This window comes from Asparagus officinalis, chromosome 10 (genome assembly GCF_001876935.1).
Source record: "Asparagus officinalis chromosome 10, Aspof.V1, whole genome shotgun sequence".
NCBI classification, from domain to species: domain Eukaryota; kingdom Viridiplantae; phylum Streptophyta; class Magnoliopsida; order Asparagales; family Asparagaceae; genus Asparagus; species Asparagus officinalis.
In genome coordinates this window covers 4275870-4292929 of record NC_033803.1, presented here as the reverse complement: position 1 = coordinate 4292929, position 17060 = coordinate 4275870, and the positions used below count along the sequence as shown (strand labels likewise).

Here is a 17060-nt window from a genome sequence, read left to right as displayed (position 1 = left end):
GGTCGAACCCCGCGTCACAACATCAAAACGCCAGGGTCGAAACCCGCGTTACAACATCAAAACGCCAGGATCAAACCCCGCGTCACAACATCAAAACACCAGGGTCGAACCCCGCGTCACAACATCAAAACGCTGGAGTCGGACCCGCGTTACAACAAGCGAAACTTGAGCGACCCTCGCGTTTTGGATGTTCAGTCAACACCCAACCTCGCGTCTCAATCATAAGACGTGAGGTTAGGGTCCTGAACGCCAACGTGGGCGTTTGACTCATTCAACATGAGTTGAACGGTTCTAAAACCGTTTCCCACGATTTGGGGGCTGTTACACCCCACTTAGGAGAGATTTAAGGGGCGGTTTCACCCCCTTAATCCTCTATAAATAACTGAAGATCAATTCAGTTCAGGGGCGGTTTTCGTTTTTGGGCTGGGTTGATCGGAGAGGCTAGCATTTTTCAGATCTGAGAATTGGCAGCAACAGGGAGCCTCTAGCCTTGGCTTATTAACCGATCTTCGGTTCAAATCAACTCTTTTACAGAGTTCTTCTAAACTCGTTCAGAGTTCTCAAACTTGCCACGCAAGTTCTTACTGAGGAAGCGGTTCTACCCATTAGGGTTCCTTGAGGAGCGTTAGTGTAAGTGGTATGATTGTGCCAAAGGTTCAACCAGACCGTTCAAGAATATACGCCGGAGTTCCAGCAACAGGCGATGATTCTTAACATCGCGACGAAGGAATATTCCATCTTTATGAAGTACATGGTAGGTTTGAGCGATTACATCCGGAAGGAGATGAACCTGTTCACGATTGAGACGATTGCAGATGCGAGCATGAAGGCTATTACCATCGAGGGCAAACAGAAGAAGAGCAACGAGATGACGGGAGATGCAAAACAAGCAGGAGGCGAGTCTGGTGGTTCCAAACCTAAGGAGGAGAAGAAGGGTGATCCAGAAAAAGCAGAACTGATTTGTAGTCACTGCGAGAAGACAGGACGTATCACCGATCGATGCTGGGAGAAGTATCCTCATCTCAAGCTAAGGGGGTTGAAGAAGAAAGAGGAGAAAAAGGCATATGTGATAGCACAAGGTACGAAAGAAGTTCCCGGGATGACAGAGCCTAACGACAGTCTCAATCTTATGGCGGGGAAGCAGACCACGAAAGAAGACGAAGATCCCAGAGAGCAGCTCTTTATTCTGAAGTTACAAGTGAAGACCAGTTTGGTTGATACCATAGTTGATCCAGGCAGTGAGAAGAATTTGATATCCGAGGCCTTGGTTCAGAAGCTGGGACTGAAGACAGTCAAACATCCGAAACCCTATCCATTAGGGTGGATTCAGAAGGAGACGGGACTGAGTGTAGTTGATTAATGCACTTTCGAATTTGCGCTGCACGAGTCATATATTTACGAAGTCACGTGCGATGTTGTTCCATTAGATGTTTGTCAGGTTATACTGGGCAATCCGTATTTATGAGATATATACGCAATCTACGAATGGAGGGCTCAGAAGTACACGTTCACCAAAGATGGTGAGGAGTTCATATTTCGTTCGGTGTCTCTTTCGAGAGAGACAAACTTGGTGACGGTGACGCGGGCGAAGAGGCTAGTGAATGCAAGCAAGAAGTTCATCTCGCTGTGCATTAGACTTCATGAAGAGCCATCGAAAGGGGGTTGCATGTTGGATCGAAAGATGAATACGACAAAGCAAGGGACGAAGGAGTCATTTCCGGTTGGACGTCGAGGTCAGATTCCTAGCATTGCCAGGTGGTTCAAGAAAGATGGAGGAGCTCGTGAGTTTTCTCAGTTAAAGTTCTAACTTGAATGAGACTTCAAATTCCTAAAAGGGAGAGCCATGATACGGGTATATCTTCTCTTTGGAACTTAGCGATCATCATGGGAGCTTGAGGATAGATGATTCTCATGGTAACTTGAGAATAGAGGGGTAAAACAACACAGTAGAACTCAGGTTGAAGTGTGGAACGAGACGACAAATCAAAGAATCGAAGCATCCAGTTTTCAGCCCGTGAGTCGACTCATACATGTACATGAGTCGACTCACGAAACCCAGCCGTTTTGTTGAAAGTTTCTGACGAGTCGACTCACCTCATCATGAGTCGGCTCACTTGGCATGAGTCGACTCATGCATGTTTATGAGTCGACTCATCGACGGTTTCCTGGTTCGTTTGGGTTTCTGTTTGCACAAATTCCTGTGGGGTTTGGGCTTGGTTATTTACTATTTTATCATCCACGTTGTTACACCTATATAAGAGATTGTTTTAGGGTTTTAAAAAAGAGGGAGAAATCAATCAAGAGAGATTAGATTGTATTTGAGAATTGAGAGAGATTATGTTTTCGCCAAAAGTCGAATTTGTTGTCGAATTCATTATATCTTCGGTCGATTACAATAAATTCAAAGAAAACAGCCTTTTTATAAGACTCTTTTACACAACAAAAAGAAAATTACAACTCTTGAGAAAATAAACGCAGGATCGTTGTTTGGATCACTGCTTTCGTGGGATCTTTGCCTGTGCCGGGAGCGCTTTGACTCGTGGACCACCAAATCACAGATTCTGATTGAACCGTGAGGGGTTTATGATTCTGACTTCGTTTATCGAAGTGAGAAATTGAAACGATATCTTATCGATGTAAGATAGTCGTTCTTCTTGAAATCAAGTCAAAGCCTGATTATCAAGGATTGGCCGTAAGATCAGCACCTCTGCTCTCTCTCTGCTCTGGATTGCTCTGGATTGCTCTGAAGTACTCACAATGATCAGCCCCCTGGAAAAATGGCCTTAGGAGGGTATTTATAACCTCCAAGAACAGTTGGCAGAAAACAGGTTCGCGAGACAGCTTTTGCTGTCTCGACGGGCGAGACAGTGTTTGCTGTCTCGGCCCGCGATCTCGCACGGCGAGACAGCAAAGACTGTCTCGCGTGGGCGAGACAGTAAAAGTCTGTCTCGCCCGCGAGACAGTAAAGACTGTCTCGCGCGGCGAGACAGTCAAGTCTGTCTCGCACGGCGAGACAGTCAAGACTTGTGTTCTTCTGCCTTTTTGGATGATTTCCTCTTGAGCTGTATTTGGATATCTTTCAGCATTTTTTGACGCCTACAGATACCCCCTCCAAAGTATTCCAGACTCAATCTTTTATAGAGGAGTTCTGGGATGCTTTGGATAAGATAGATCTTACTTACGATCCTTTCAATGCTTGGTTGAGTAGATCGTGTAGAGGAACCCGTAGGTGGCTTCAACTTTTGATCTCTTTGTCTCTCAATCTATTCAGTGCTTTGTAGAATAGTTAAGATTCTTCCCGGCATCGCGTTTATCGCTTGTCCATTGTAGAGATCTTGAATTAAAGCTGGAACTTGTACTTGTGAAATCAGCTCTTGTCGTCAAGTTGACACTGAATATACCCGTTTAGGGGTAGTCAGGTTATTCTCAAGAATATTTTAACTGATATTCTCTAGAAACTTCCTGTTGAGGATAGGGAAACAGTTTAGACTCTTATACCTATTTGGAGTATGTAGGTTATTCTTAAGAATATTCTGAGTAATATTCTCCAGAAACTTCCTGTTGAGTGTAGGAAAACAGTTTATACTCGTGTACCTATTGGAGTATTCAGGTCTCTTTTTTGTTGGTAGAGATGAACCCAGAATCGGAGAGGAAGAATTTTATATTCTATCTCCTGGTCTCTTGTTTGTTGGTAGAGATAAACCCGATGATGGAGAGGAAGAATTTTATATTCTATCTCCTGATCTCTTGTTTGTTGGTAGAGATAAACCCGATATCGGAGAGGAAGAATTTTATATTCTATCTCCTGGTACAAAGGAAATTTAAATTGGGATTTCTATTCAGAGAATCTGAATAAGGTTTGATCAATTGAGATTGGAAGCAATCTTAACTTTTATAGTTTTGATTGCACAAATCGAAGCTGGACCTCTCGTTCATGGAAGGAATCGAAAGGGGATTTTGGTTTTGGTCCTAACTGTAGTAAGGTTTGACCAAGTGGGAGTTCTGAGATGATCCTAACTGAGAGGAGATTTTGGCTTTGGTCCTAACTGTTTGAAGGTTTGACCAAGATGGGAATTTGAGACGATCCTAACTGTTTAAAGGTTTGATCGTTCAATTTGTGGACCTCTCGTTCATGGAACGAATCGAGAGGGGATTTTGGCTTCGGTCCTAACTGTTTAAAGGTTTGACCAAATGGGTTTTGTGAGGGAAGATTGATCTAACGAAGTGATCGAATCTCATCTCAGCAAAAGAGTGTTCGAAAATCATAATAGGAGCTTAGTATTTATCATTCTGTCCATAATAATCGGGTTATCCCTAAGAATATTATATTTAACATTCTTCCAGGAACTTCCCATTACATGAATTATCGACCCCCAGCTTTCTTTGTAAAACTGGGTATAACGAGGAGTACGTTAACCTCAGTCATATGTTCGGGTTATCCTTAAGAATATAGGATTCTCCAGGAACTTCCCGTTAAGGAAAGGAAATAGTTTAGACTCATATACCTTTTGGAGTATCGAGGAGCAGTTTATACTCGTATACTTTTCGGAGTGAGGGGAAACAGTTTATACTCGTGTACCCAATGGAGTTTTATGGTCGTCTTTACTCGACTTCTTTCGTCGTTATGATGCCGGAGTCAATTAGGGCTTGGATCTTATTTTTGAGTCCAAAGCAAATCTCAGTGGGATGAAGAACCCTTCTGTGGTACGCACAGTAATTTGGATCTGTAATCATTATAGCTTCCTCCTGATCTTTAATAGGTGGTAGCTCGATTTTGTCATTAGCGAGGAGGTATTCCAAGATGGCTGGAGCTTCATCATCTTCGAAAGAATATTCCTTTTGAAACCTCGGATCGAGAGTCGCATTCTCAATGATTGCAGATGTCATTGGTTGGCCTCTCTCAGCTTTCTTTCTTTTAAGAAAGTGCTCAGCTTGTTCACCCCGAGATTTTAACTCCTTCCAAGTTGTGGATGGCACGACCCCCAGAGCTTCCAAGACATCGATGGAGAGGTTATTGTGGCATGTTTGCAGGATGAACTCCTTCGTGATAGGATCTCTGCAATTCATTGTTTTGCCACGGAAGCGTTTGACAAAATCGTCAACTGACTCTCCATCTTTTTGCTTCTCATCTAGAAGGGTTCTGATTGACACTTCGGTGTCATCATCAAAGAAATTGCTGAGGAACAAACTTTCCATGTTATCCCAACAATTGATGCTCCCTGGCTTGAGCCGTCGGTACCAATCGAAGGCGGGCCCACGAAGGGTGCCAACGAATGACCGGACCATTAAAGCCTCGTTTCCGGAGATCATGCCTAAATGAGACTTGAAATAAATCAAGTGCTGAATCGGCGAACTCTTCCCTTCAAACGGTGTGAAGTTAATCAGATTGAATTTGGTCGGGTATGGTATTGAATCCCATTCCCTCGGATAAGGACATGGAATACCCGTCTTCTTAACTTCTTGAGCCGTCATCAAAGCATTGATTTTGTCTTCAAGTTTTTGCATTTTCCCGTCATCGTCTTCATTTCTTTCTGAATTATGTCGAGTAAAGATAATTGGACCACCCCCAGTGAGAGGTGCAATTGAACCACCCCCAATATCGTTATTGGGAGGATCCGTTAAACCACCCCCAGCGTTATTGCCATTGGGAGGTGTATCAGCCATAATGACTTCATCCACCTCTGGATCACTGTCATCTACAACATTCCGAGTGTGGTGGCTGGATTCAAATCGCTGATTGGACTCAGGAGGTTGAGGCTGTTGAGTTAACAGTTCTCTCATTTGTTGGATAGCCAACTTCATTTCTGTCTTCACTTCAGCTCTAATTTCTTCACGTTGTTTGGCTAGAGCTTCCTGAAGTATTTGAGTGAACTGATCAGCAGTGATTGTGAATACTTCTCTGATTTGTCCTGTGCTAGACATTGTATCATCAGAAGCGATTGCAGAATAAGTGTCCGAGAATTCATCCTCCGAGGACATTCCTTCTTGCATTCTCTTGTAGTCTCTGCGTCTGATAGCTCCTAATTGGAGTCGAGACATCCTTTGAGCAATTCTTGGATTGACTTTTCCTTTCGGGGAAAAGTCGGGATTTGAGTCACTTGAATGCTGTTTAGACTTTCTTCTATCAGCCACGTTGATGGTGACTTCAGGGAATTCATCATTTTGGACAGCTGCTCTTCTTTTGCGGAAATGTCTCGGCTTAGGTTTCGATAATACAGAGACTTTTCGTGGGATGACTTCTCGTTTGAAACAGTCACATTCTGATAATGCTGTTTTAACGAGTCGCGCACAGGAACAACGAGAGTTTATCTCTCGAATAACTCTCTTTCGAAAATTATTCACAACTTCAACTTGATAATACGATTCATCGGTATGATTGCCAAAAAATCGTATCGTCTGTTGGTATGATCTCCCAGGTATGACGATATCATTTGGTGAATGCGTCTTCTTCTGGGGGTATAAAACCTTGTTGGCATTCTCAGGACAATTTATTTTTGTTTTTGAGCGATCCAAGGTTATGTTGGGAGTCGCACGTCTGAAACCACCCATTTGCGGGTATGGGGTCTTAACGGGCTCCGAATGCTGATTTTGCATAAGTCCAGACTTTGGAATCCAAACTTGACGAAGTTTTGGTGATTCTTTGGTCACCATTTCCTTTCTCTTTTCTCGTCTTTGTTGTGAGAGAGCATGGGCATTAGCAGCTTTTGCACGACGTTTTTGTATACGTTCTTTAAGGGTTGAACGAGTCTTTTTGACAATAGTCCATTCCTTCGTCGTTGTTTTAGCAGAGATACGAGTGATTGGTTGTTGAGACAACTGAACCACTCGATATCTCCTCGACTCTAGGTCTGCGTGGTAACGAACCCCGTCGGTTTGTTCCAAGGCCTTAGCCATTTGGCGAGCGCGGCGTTGGCGTTGTCTCTGACGAGCTCTTTTCGTCAATGCCGGCGGGCTTTGATTCGATGACTCTTTAACTAGATAAGAGCCATTGTGAGCAGAGGTATTGCGAGTGAAATTCTCAGCAACAATCAAGCGAGAATCTTCATTTTGTGCCTTCTTTGGCATGTAAGTCTTCCTCAATTGTGAGATCCTCTTGTACTTGCGAGATACTGAAGATCTTGAAGAGGATGATGAGAAATATTCCTCAAACTTGGTTTGGTCGAATTCGTATTCGACCATGGATTCAACTGGAATCTTGATCGGCTGCGACACGACGGTCTCGGCAGCGAGACCGTTGGCTCCCACTGTGGTCGCCAGTTTGTTTTCGCCAAAAGTCGAATTTGTTGTCGAATTCATTATATCTTCGGTCGATTACAATAAATTCAAAGAAAACAGCCTTTTTATAAGACTCTTTTACACAACAAAAAGAAAATTACAACTCTTGAGAAAATAAACGCAGGATCGTTGTTTGGATCACTGCTTTCGTGGGATCTTTGCCTGTGCCGGGAGTGCTTTGACTCGTGGACCACCAAATCACAGATTCTGATTGAACCGTGAGGGGTTTATGATTCTGACTTCGTTTATCGAAGTGAGAAATTGAAACGATATCTTATCGATGTAAGATAGTCGTTCTTCTTGAAATCAAGTCAAAGCCTGAATATCAAGGATTGGCCGTAAGATCAGCACCTCTGCTCTCTCTCTGCTCTGGATTGCTCTGGATTACTCTGAAGTGCTCACAATGATCAGCCCCCTGAGAAAATAGCCTTCGGGGAGTATATATAGCCTCTAGGAACAGTTGGCAGAAAACATGTTCGCGAGACAACATTTGCTGTCTCGGCGGGCGAGACAGTGTTTGCTGTCTCGCCCAGCGAGACAGTAAATTTGCTGTCTCGCCCAGCGTCATCTTAATTGCCTTCCCACGTTTCAAGCTCCGTTATTTTGGCAGTTATCCACGTGATTCTCGCCCACGACGTTTCCCACGTTCCTGAACAGTTAGTGGCCACGTGTAGGGCAGTTGCAAAGGTAGTTTTGGCCATCTGAAAACTGTCTCACGTGCGAGACAGTAAATTCTGTCTCGCACGGCGAGATAGCAAAGACTGTCTCGCGTGGGCGAGACAGCAAAGACTGTCTCGCCCGCGAGACAGTAAAGACCGTCTCGCACGGCGAGACAGTAAAGACTGTCTCGCGCGGCGAGACAGTCAAGTCTGTCTCGCACGGCGAGACAGTCAAGACTTGTGTTCTTCTGCCTTTTTTTTTTGATGATTCCCTCTTGAGCTGTATTTGGATATCCTTCAGCATTTTTTGACGCCTACAGATTATTCTTCAATTCTAGTGAGATTATGAGAGATTGTAAACTATTTTATTCTCATAATCTAGAGAAGGTATTTTCCTTCGCCACCACTGAATTGTTATTATGTTCTTGTTATTTTCTTCTCAATCCACCTTTGATAATTTCGCGATCAAAGGTGCTCGCACGGCGACTCATATCAGAAATCCCTGGCTTTTGTTATCACAAAAGCTCAAGTCAACATCTATATTCCCGTTTCACTAAGAAAATAAGAATAGAAAGTGAAATATCCCAACAAAGTAAACACTCTTTCTCTCATCAGTTCTAGGACTAACTTGTCCAGGGAACCCATAAGCAATAGCCAACACCCAAAAAACAGTAAAGACACGAGATTTACGTGGTTCGATAAACTTGCCTATATCCACGGGAGGGGTGATGGGAGATTCCACTATGAGGAGAACATCGATGACTTGTACAATCCACATGCTCGTCTCAAAGAAGAAGCTTCGATTTTTACCAAAAAAATTAACCTCTCTCTTGTAAAATCTCTCCAAGCTCTCTCTTTTTCTCTCCTCAACATCTCAGATCTAAGCCTCCTGAAAAACTCCTCAAATAACAGTCAACTACCCTCTGTTTTCTTTTTTTTTCTCTCCAAAAAAAAACCCTAGAAGAGGTCGGGTATTTATAGGAGAGCATCGCATCTAGGAGAACCCGCTGGCGAGTCAGGTGTTGCCCCCGAGACACCCAAGTGGGTGTGGCCGCCCACGATCATGTGGGTGTGGCCCTATCTCAAGATACATGTATTACTATACATGTATCTCGGGTGGGCCCTGGGCCCGCAACACACATGTTCGCCATTCACAATTCTCCATCCTATACATCATTTGATAAACTTTAAATTTTGGACGAACACCAGAAGAACACCGCGAACATCACCAGAGAGATCAGAAAAAAACGTCAAACCAGGCCAAAACCAGCTGCGCCACTTTACTGTGGTTGCCTACGTACCCTCCACCGGGATCAAGCTAACCGTAGTTCAGGAGTTGTTCTCCATATAGTCTCCACCTCACCCCCATCACCGTCCCGAAGGGCCATGCCCTTATGGGCAGATCAACACGGGCTGATATGAAGCAAGTCTAAAAAATGCTAAAACTTGCTACCTGTGATCGCATTGGTTAATAGATCTACGAGATTCTCATTCGTATACACCTTCATGAGAGAAATATCACCTTTCTCTATAACATCCTGCACGAAATGATACCTGACATCGATATGCTTGGTATGAGCATGATGAACTTGATTCTTTGCCAAGTGAATCACACTCTGACTGTCGCACCACAAGTTCACATTCTCATGCTCAATCCCCAGATCGTCTAGAAGACCCCATAACCACAATGCTTCCTTCACTCCCTCCGTTATGGCCATGTACTCGGCCTCTGTAGTAGAAAATATCACTGTAGCTTGCAACATCGATCACCAACTAACTAGAGCTCAATGTATCCTGAATACATAACCAGTAGTAGATCGCCATCTCTAGATCACCCACATAATCAGAGTCCACAAACCCATCAATCTGACATGTCTTTCCATCAAAACACAGACACGTATCAACGGTACCCTTTAAGTACCTCAGGACCCACTTCACTGCTTTCCAATGTGCATTTCCCGGATTCGCCATGAATCTACTGACCACACTGATCGTCTGTGAAATATCTGGGCGTGTACACACCATGGCATACATCAAACTACAAACTGCACTAGCATAAGGAACATTGTTTACCTGAAAGCCTGAAGTGTGGAGCCAATGGAGTCACCACCGACTTAGCACTTTGCATCCCGAACCTTGCGATAACCCGCTCTATGTAGCCCTTCTTACTCAAGAACAATCACCGATTCGCCCGCTCTCTTTTAATTTCCATACACAATATTTTCCTTGCAGCGCACATGTCCTTCATTTCTAACTCTTTACCAAGTTGAGATTTCAGCCTATCTATCTCCATACTGCTCTTAGAAGCAATAAGCATGTCATCCACATATAAAAAAAAGATAGATATAATCACCTCTACGAAGCTTTCGAATATAAACACAACAATCATAATTACTTCGGGAAAACTCATGCTTCAGCATGAAGGAGTCAAATCGCTTGTACCACTACCGATGAGATTGCTTCAGTCCATAGAGTGACTTCCTCAAGCAACACACATGATTCTCCTTGTCCTCAACTTTGTAGCTCTCAGGTTGATGCATGTAGATCTCTTTATCCAAGTCTCTGTGCAAGAAGACTGTCTTTACATCGAGTTATTCCAGCTCAAGATCACCATGAGCAACAATACTCAATAGCACCCGAATAGAAGTATGTTTCACCACCAGAGAAAATATCTCATTATAATTCACACCCTCTCTTTGTGCAAACCCTTTAGCCACTAGCCTCACCTTGTACCTTGTACCACCGAGCTCTGAAGGATCTTCCTTTCTCTTATACATCCACTTACAACCAATAGCTTTTCTTCCTACGGCAATGAGACCACCTCCCATGTTTGGTTCTTCTGAAGAGATTCCATCTCCTCCTCCATCATAGCCAACCAACTCTCACTATCTCTATCCTGAATAGCTTCCTTGAAGGAGACCGGCTCATCATCCTCCACCGAGAGTGTGTATTCCACCATATTAACCTGCCCATAGTGTTTCAGGGGTTGATCAGCCCCCAGCTTCAGTACCTGCTTGTATGCTCGTCTTGACCTAGTGGAAGCCAAACCATCCTCGAGCTGTTGTTGTTGTAGTGCTTGTGTATTCTCTTGCTGAACCTCCTCCTGCTCAAGCTCATCATCTACCTGATTTTTTACTTGAACATGACTAGAACCTGGTTGGTCTTTAGGTTCTATCTCAATAACATGGGACTTTGAAGTCCCAACAGTCCCAACACCATCATCTTTGGGCACCTTAGCAATTATGGATTTCTCATCAAAAGTAATATTTTTGCTGATCACGAACTTTGAATCTTTGTACACCAAAGACGATAGCCTTTTACACCATTTGCATATCCCAAGAATATAGCATTTTACACCCTTTGCATATGAAATAATACGTAATAGTAAAAATAATACAACATATTATTCAAAATGATACGTAATAGTATCGATAACACAACAGATTAATTCAAAAGTTTTTACTACACTAAATTAATTTATAAATATCAAAATTATTTAAATAAATATAAAACTTGGACTTTTAAATGGTAGAAAATTCTAGAAAATCGAGAAATACAAATACTCTTTTAAAAATAATAATTAAATATTTTAAAATATCAAAAAAATTATTTTAACTAGTATCGAAAGTTCATGGTCATTACATTCTATCCCCCTTAAAACAAATTCTGTCCTTGGAATTAAAAAAACCCAATAACAGAGATAAGAAAAGAGAGACTCAACTCAACACATATAGAGAAGAATTCAAAATAAATTGTATATCCATAAGTAGAGCGTGAGAAAAACATAAGTCAAAATATAGACACACAAACACTAAGTCATCACAATATAAATATATAATTTGTTATAATAAAAACACTAGAGATATATGAATACAAATATACAATTCACTATAATAAAATACTAAATTATCACCATAGACACAAAATGATATTTAATTATATAAAGTAAATATAAAATATTTATAGCACACTTATAGAAAAGTAATAAAAATATTCTATACAAAGTATCATTTAGATATAATATTTTATAAATAAAGAAGATGAGAAAAATGTGAATGTAAATTCACATATTGTATATAAGGCATGAAACATGTTATGAGAATACATTAGATATCAATATTAATATAAGTTATACGGGCAAGTCAAATACAAAGTCAAACAAGCAGAATATGATTATAACAGCTAATAGTAAAAGGTATATAGTATAAATCATTAATGTATAGTCAGAGGACATAAAATAAACAGGAATAATGATAAAGCAGAAGTATAAAAAAGCACGTAAATTATCAAGGGAATATATACAACATAAGGTCATAAGAAAGTTTGGTATGTAGTATAAATAATAAGAATGATGTAAGTATAACATAAAGAGAGTGAACATATATTAAAAAAAGATTACACAGATATAAAGAAGCATGTATATAGTAAATAAAATAGTTGATACATATCAAATTATAAAATAACACAACATCTAGGCACAGACAAAAATATAAGTATCAGTCAAACATAGCATAATAGGAAAGAAGTCAACAACAAATATACAATCATAGAAAAATATAATATCAACATGATATTATTGATATAGTATCATAAGACAACACATCACAGTGTGAATATATAATCAATAACACAAAATTGGCAAAATAGAACAAATATATAACATACTAAAATATAATATGAAATATAAATACGTAATTCAAACAATTGTCAATCACTAGAACATATGACAAAGTATATCGACTCAACAATATAAATTATTAAAAGAATAACATAAAGAAAATAAAAGATAAAAAGATCTCAACAAAATATAAATTATTCATACGTAAGCAGATGGTAAACATGATAAACACAAAAATATAAAACACAATACAATAACAGATGAATCATATACAAGCAAAAGCAAAAGAAATATTTAAAGAGTATATAAGTAAAACAAAATAACAAAAAAATCAAACATACATATAGTTTAGACAACATAATAGACAATATAAAGAGACATGAAAAAAATAAAAAAAAATAAATCACAATAAAAATATCATAAAATCAGTTAGTAGAATAGACATTCAAGATATACAAAAGTATAATTACAAACTAACACATGAATACAATCAGCAAATCATATTCAACCAAATAAGACATATAAGACACAAATTCCGAAAATTAAAAATTTACAATTATGTTAAAAAGATTTAAAGATAGTATTATAACAACATATGTTTAAAACAGTCAAAACATAAACGCACGTAAGGAAACATAGATATAATAAAAAAAAATAGCAAACAATAAAGATAAACCATGATAATAATTTCAATAAAAATAGTTGTAGTTATGATCAATAATTTTTGAGAGCGTATGATAGTAAATAATTATCATACAAAACACAATACTAAGTCAAATATTAAACATGTTTATATAATATAGCAAATAAAATCATTATATATAATAGTCGTTAAAAATGATAATACATACATAATAATAAGCATATAAAAAGTCTGAATACATATAGTACTAATCATGCTAATAAGATAAATTATGATGAAAATAGTCACAAAATATTATATGACAAAAATAGACATAAGAGTAAACAAGCGATTCAAAATAGGTATTTTATATAAAACACAATAATGACATAATTATATATATTCGACAAACAATATAATAAATCAGAAGTATTAGTAATATTCATAAGGTAAAATAATAAATATAAACAAGATATAATAATAATAATTATTACTGTATAAAATCAATTCAGATATAGCAATATATGACATAATAGTCAAAGTCACATAAATACAATCAACATAATTATACATAAATAAAGATGTGTAATACACAAAACATGAACTATGGAAGATAAAATAAGTTTATAAATAAATGAAAACTTAAGAAGAACATAAATTCATATAATAGAAACACCGATATATTGTAGATAAACATACAATGAATAATTAATAAACATGTGAATATAAACACCGATAATACATGAAATAGAACACGATTAAACACATTTGATACTAAAAATGATGAATGACTATAAATCAATAAAAAATAAACATCATAAATATAATAATCTACGTGAATACACTATAATAAAAAGAGAATAGTAAGTATAAATTAATAAAAAAATAAAACACAACACAAGTAAACGAAAATAATGAATAGAGAATGAACAACAAACAATGACACAAAAGAACACAAAAATCTAAAAACACTGTAAAATAAACACTGAAAAATAATATGCGTATACAATGAATATTACTGATATGACAAAATAATACATATCGAAAATAAAGCAATAACAACAAATATGCAAATGCACTATTAATAACCCATGAGTAAATACCATGCATACCCATAAATGCTATTTTGAATTATCTTTATATTAATTATAAAAGGATAATAATTAATGATACGAGATAATGTAACAAAAACATATATAATTAGTAACTCAAACCCCAAACCTAACAACATGAATAAATGACTGAATATCAAAATAGAAATATATTATTCTTAGGAATAACGAAACCAATGTGAACATACTAAAACAATCTAACAAGATAAAACTAACTGATAAGAAAACTATGTACTGAAATATAAAGAATAAGAATGTAATGCATATGTAGAATATTAAAATCATGAACTTATTAAAGTATATCACTAAAAATACAAACAATATACAATAATCTAAAACACAAGTAAATAATAGATGGTATGACAGAAAACACACACCTACATAATGTAGATATGCAAAAATAATGATATATAAGGAGAGTGTAGTCAGGAAGTGTATAAGTAATGACATGATTTGAACAATTGAAAATGTATAAATAATGATATATATTTTTAATAAAAACATACAATATAATACTATGTGTGATACATAAAATAATATAATAAATAATGCAAAAATCAATACAATCAAAAGATATATAAGTCAAATCAAAGAAAACATAGTGTAAAAATAATAAAATATAAAATAATGACTGACACGAGAAAAGAGAAGATATACAAGGAGAGTGTAGTCGGGAAGTGACGAGACAAGAAACAGTAAAAAGTTCCGGAGTCAAAAAGTAATAAGATAGGAACTACGATATAATTTATCGAGATGATGAGATAAGGGGTAACTATAGTCTTACGGATGAAAAATGATATGCATCTAAATTGTCCATTATATTCTCATTGGTAGGAACTCGGGGCCGTGACCTGCATGGGCAACCACTAAAACCTATCACGCCCTGCTTCCCAAAATACCGGGGAATCAGAACGTGAACAAGCCCGCGGTGTATTAGATTGAGGAGAAAAAATAAAAATAAATATTTCTTCTCAACCTAACACGCTAAGCGTCAAGCAATATACAATGCAAAGTCACAGGTCCATATCACAATAGCGAGAATATAATAGACAAACTCAGAACAAAATATCCATATCACAAGTGAATATCATCCAAGACATAAAATACGGGTCAAACATGCCCTTATACATGACTAAACAAATGAATACTGAAGAAATATAAAATATATCGTTCAACGGTAAAAGAAAGGAAATACTATAAAAGTAAACTACGACCATCAACTAAGAAAAGATAACCGAGCTTCGGCATATTCTTCAACTCTGTCTATAAGGCACTCCAGCTGAGAATATCCTGGCTCGGGCACATCTCCAAACTAGACCTGTCCGTCCTCTAAATCTGACGTTCACCAAAGAAAACAGGTATACGTCAGCGTGTATGGCACACGGCAAGACCCCACAAAAGAAAATAGAACGATCGAAAACCCAATGCGAAAAATGATACAACGATATAAATGACAAAAGGAACGTGCAACTGGAAGTCTAACAAAATCAAAATGCAATCCATCATTAAAATGTGATACTCATAAGGCTAACAGTATACAATAACCGGGTCGAATACTAGCCATCCTAAAAACTCACTAGTCCACATCTCACATAGAGTCAACGTTCATATTACCGGATAACTGGTTGTTCACAAATCCTCTATGTGCATCCAATCCCGCTACACATGCGGCAAGAGGACTACACGCAAACCGTTTTCTGCCTGGTCCGAACTCAAGCAAAACTCGGGTGACGAAATAAATTCCCACTGACCAAAGTGATGTACACACTTCACTTTAGCCCTACAAACCAACCCCAGTGGCGACACCAACCACTGGCACGAGCCTAGAAGATACATCAACAGTCATATCCGATCACATGAACAAATACTTCCTCATCCCAACTCTTCTTATTTTTCTAAGTAAACAACATAATCCACACTAGATCTCTGGTTCACCTCCTAAATTCAGTCAACGCACCCATACATGTCACTAAGTCTGTTCATGACGCACGAGGCCCCTAAGTCATGAACTACTAATGGTTCTCAATTACAGCAAGAAACAGTAAATAAATATAACTAATTCTATGCAATAACATTATGACATGTTAAATATATTAAAATAAGATCGTAAAACATGAATAATAACTATGAACAGTATAATTATGCATGCAAGCCGATTTTATCAATATCCTGCTATTCGAACCTCTAAATTTCTCATAAAAGTATCAGCAACTCGGTAACATCTAATATAACAACGGTCGAAAAGAAATTTGAAATCCGTGGTTGTTTTACACATGAAATATCGCGGCCTACAACCATCAAACACAAGATTAAAAAATTTAATTAATTCCAAAAAAGATCTTTTCTAAAATGATTCTTTTCACAAAATAAAATTCTTTTAATTCATAATAATTATTCTAAAATAATATTTAAAATATTATTATTATTATTATTATTATTATTATTATTTATTATGAATGAACAATAACTAGTTTTATTTTTCTATAAATTATTTCTATTTTTTCTTTTTCAATTATATCTCATAAATTTTATCAATTCACTAATAACCTACCACAATAATACTTAATATCATTCACCAACAACCCACGCAAAATATCATAATCAAATCTACGCATATAGTTAATAACATATATAAATATTGTAACGATAATAAGGAGAAGCAGGATCTTGCCTACGAGGCCAAGGGGCCTGTGGATAAGGCGGCGATGCCGCTACGGATGCAGTGTGACGGAACTGAAACGGGTGCAGTCGATCGCGGGTCTAAAGTGGGAGAC

At 38.0% G+C, this 17060-nt stretch overlaps 1 protein-coding gene across 1 annotated transcript in view; it reads left to right on the top strand.

The window, feature by feature from the left end:
- Nucleotides 1-17060, top strand: part of LOC109825514 (protein DOWNY MILDEW RESISTANCE 6-like) — a 43950-nt gene that overhangs the window by 25618 nt on the left and 1272 nt on the right. Inside the window, exon 6 of the mRNA XM_020392367.1 lies at nt 665-1011. Within this exon, the coding sequence (XP_020247956.1) occupies nt 665-1011 (347 nt within the window). The remainder of the gene's footprint in view (nt 1-664; nt 1012-17060) is intronic.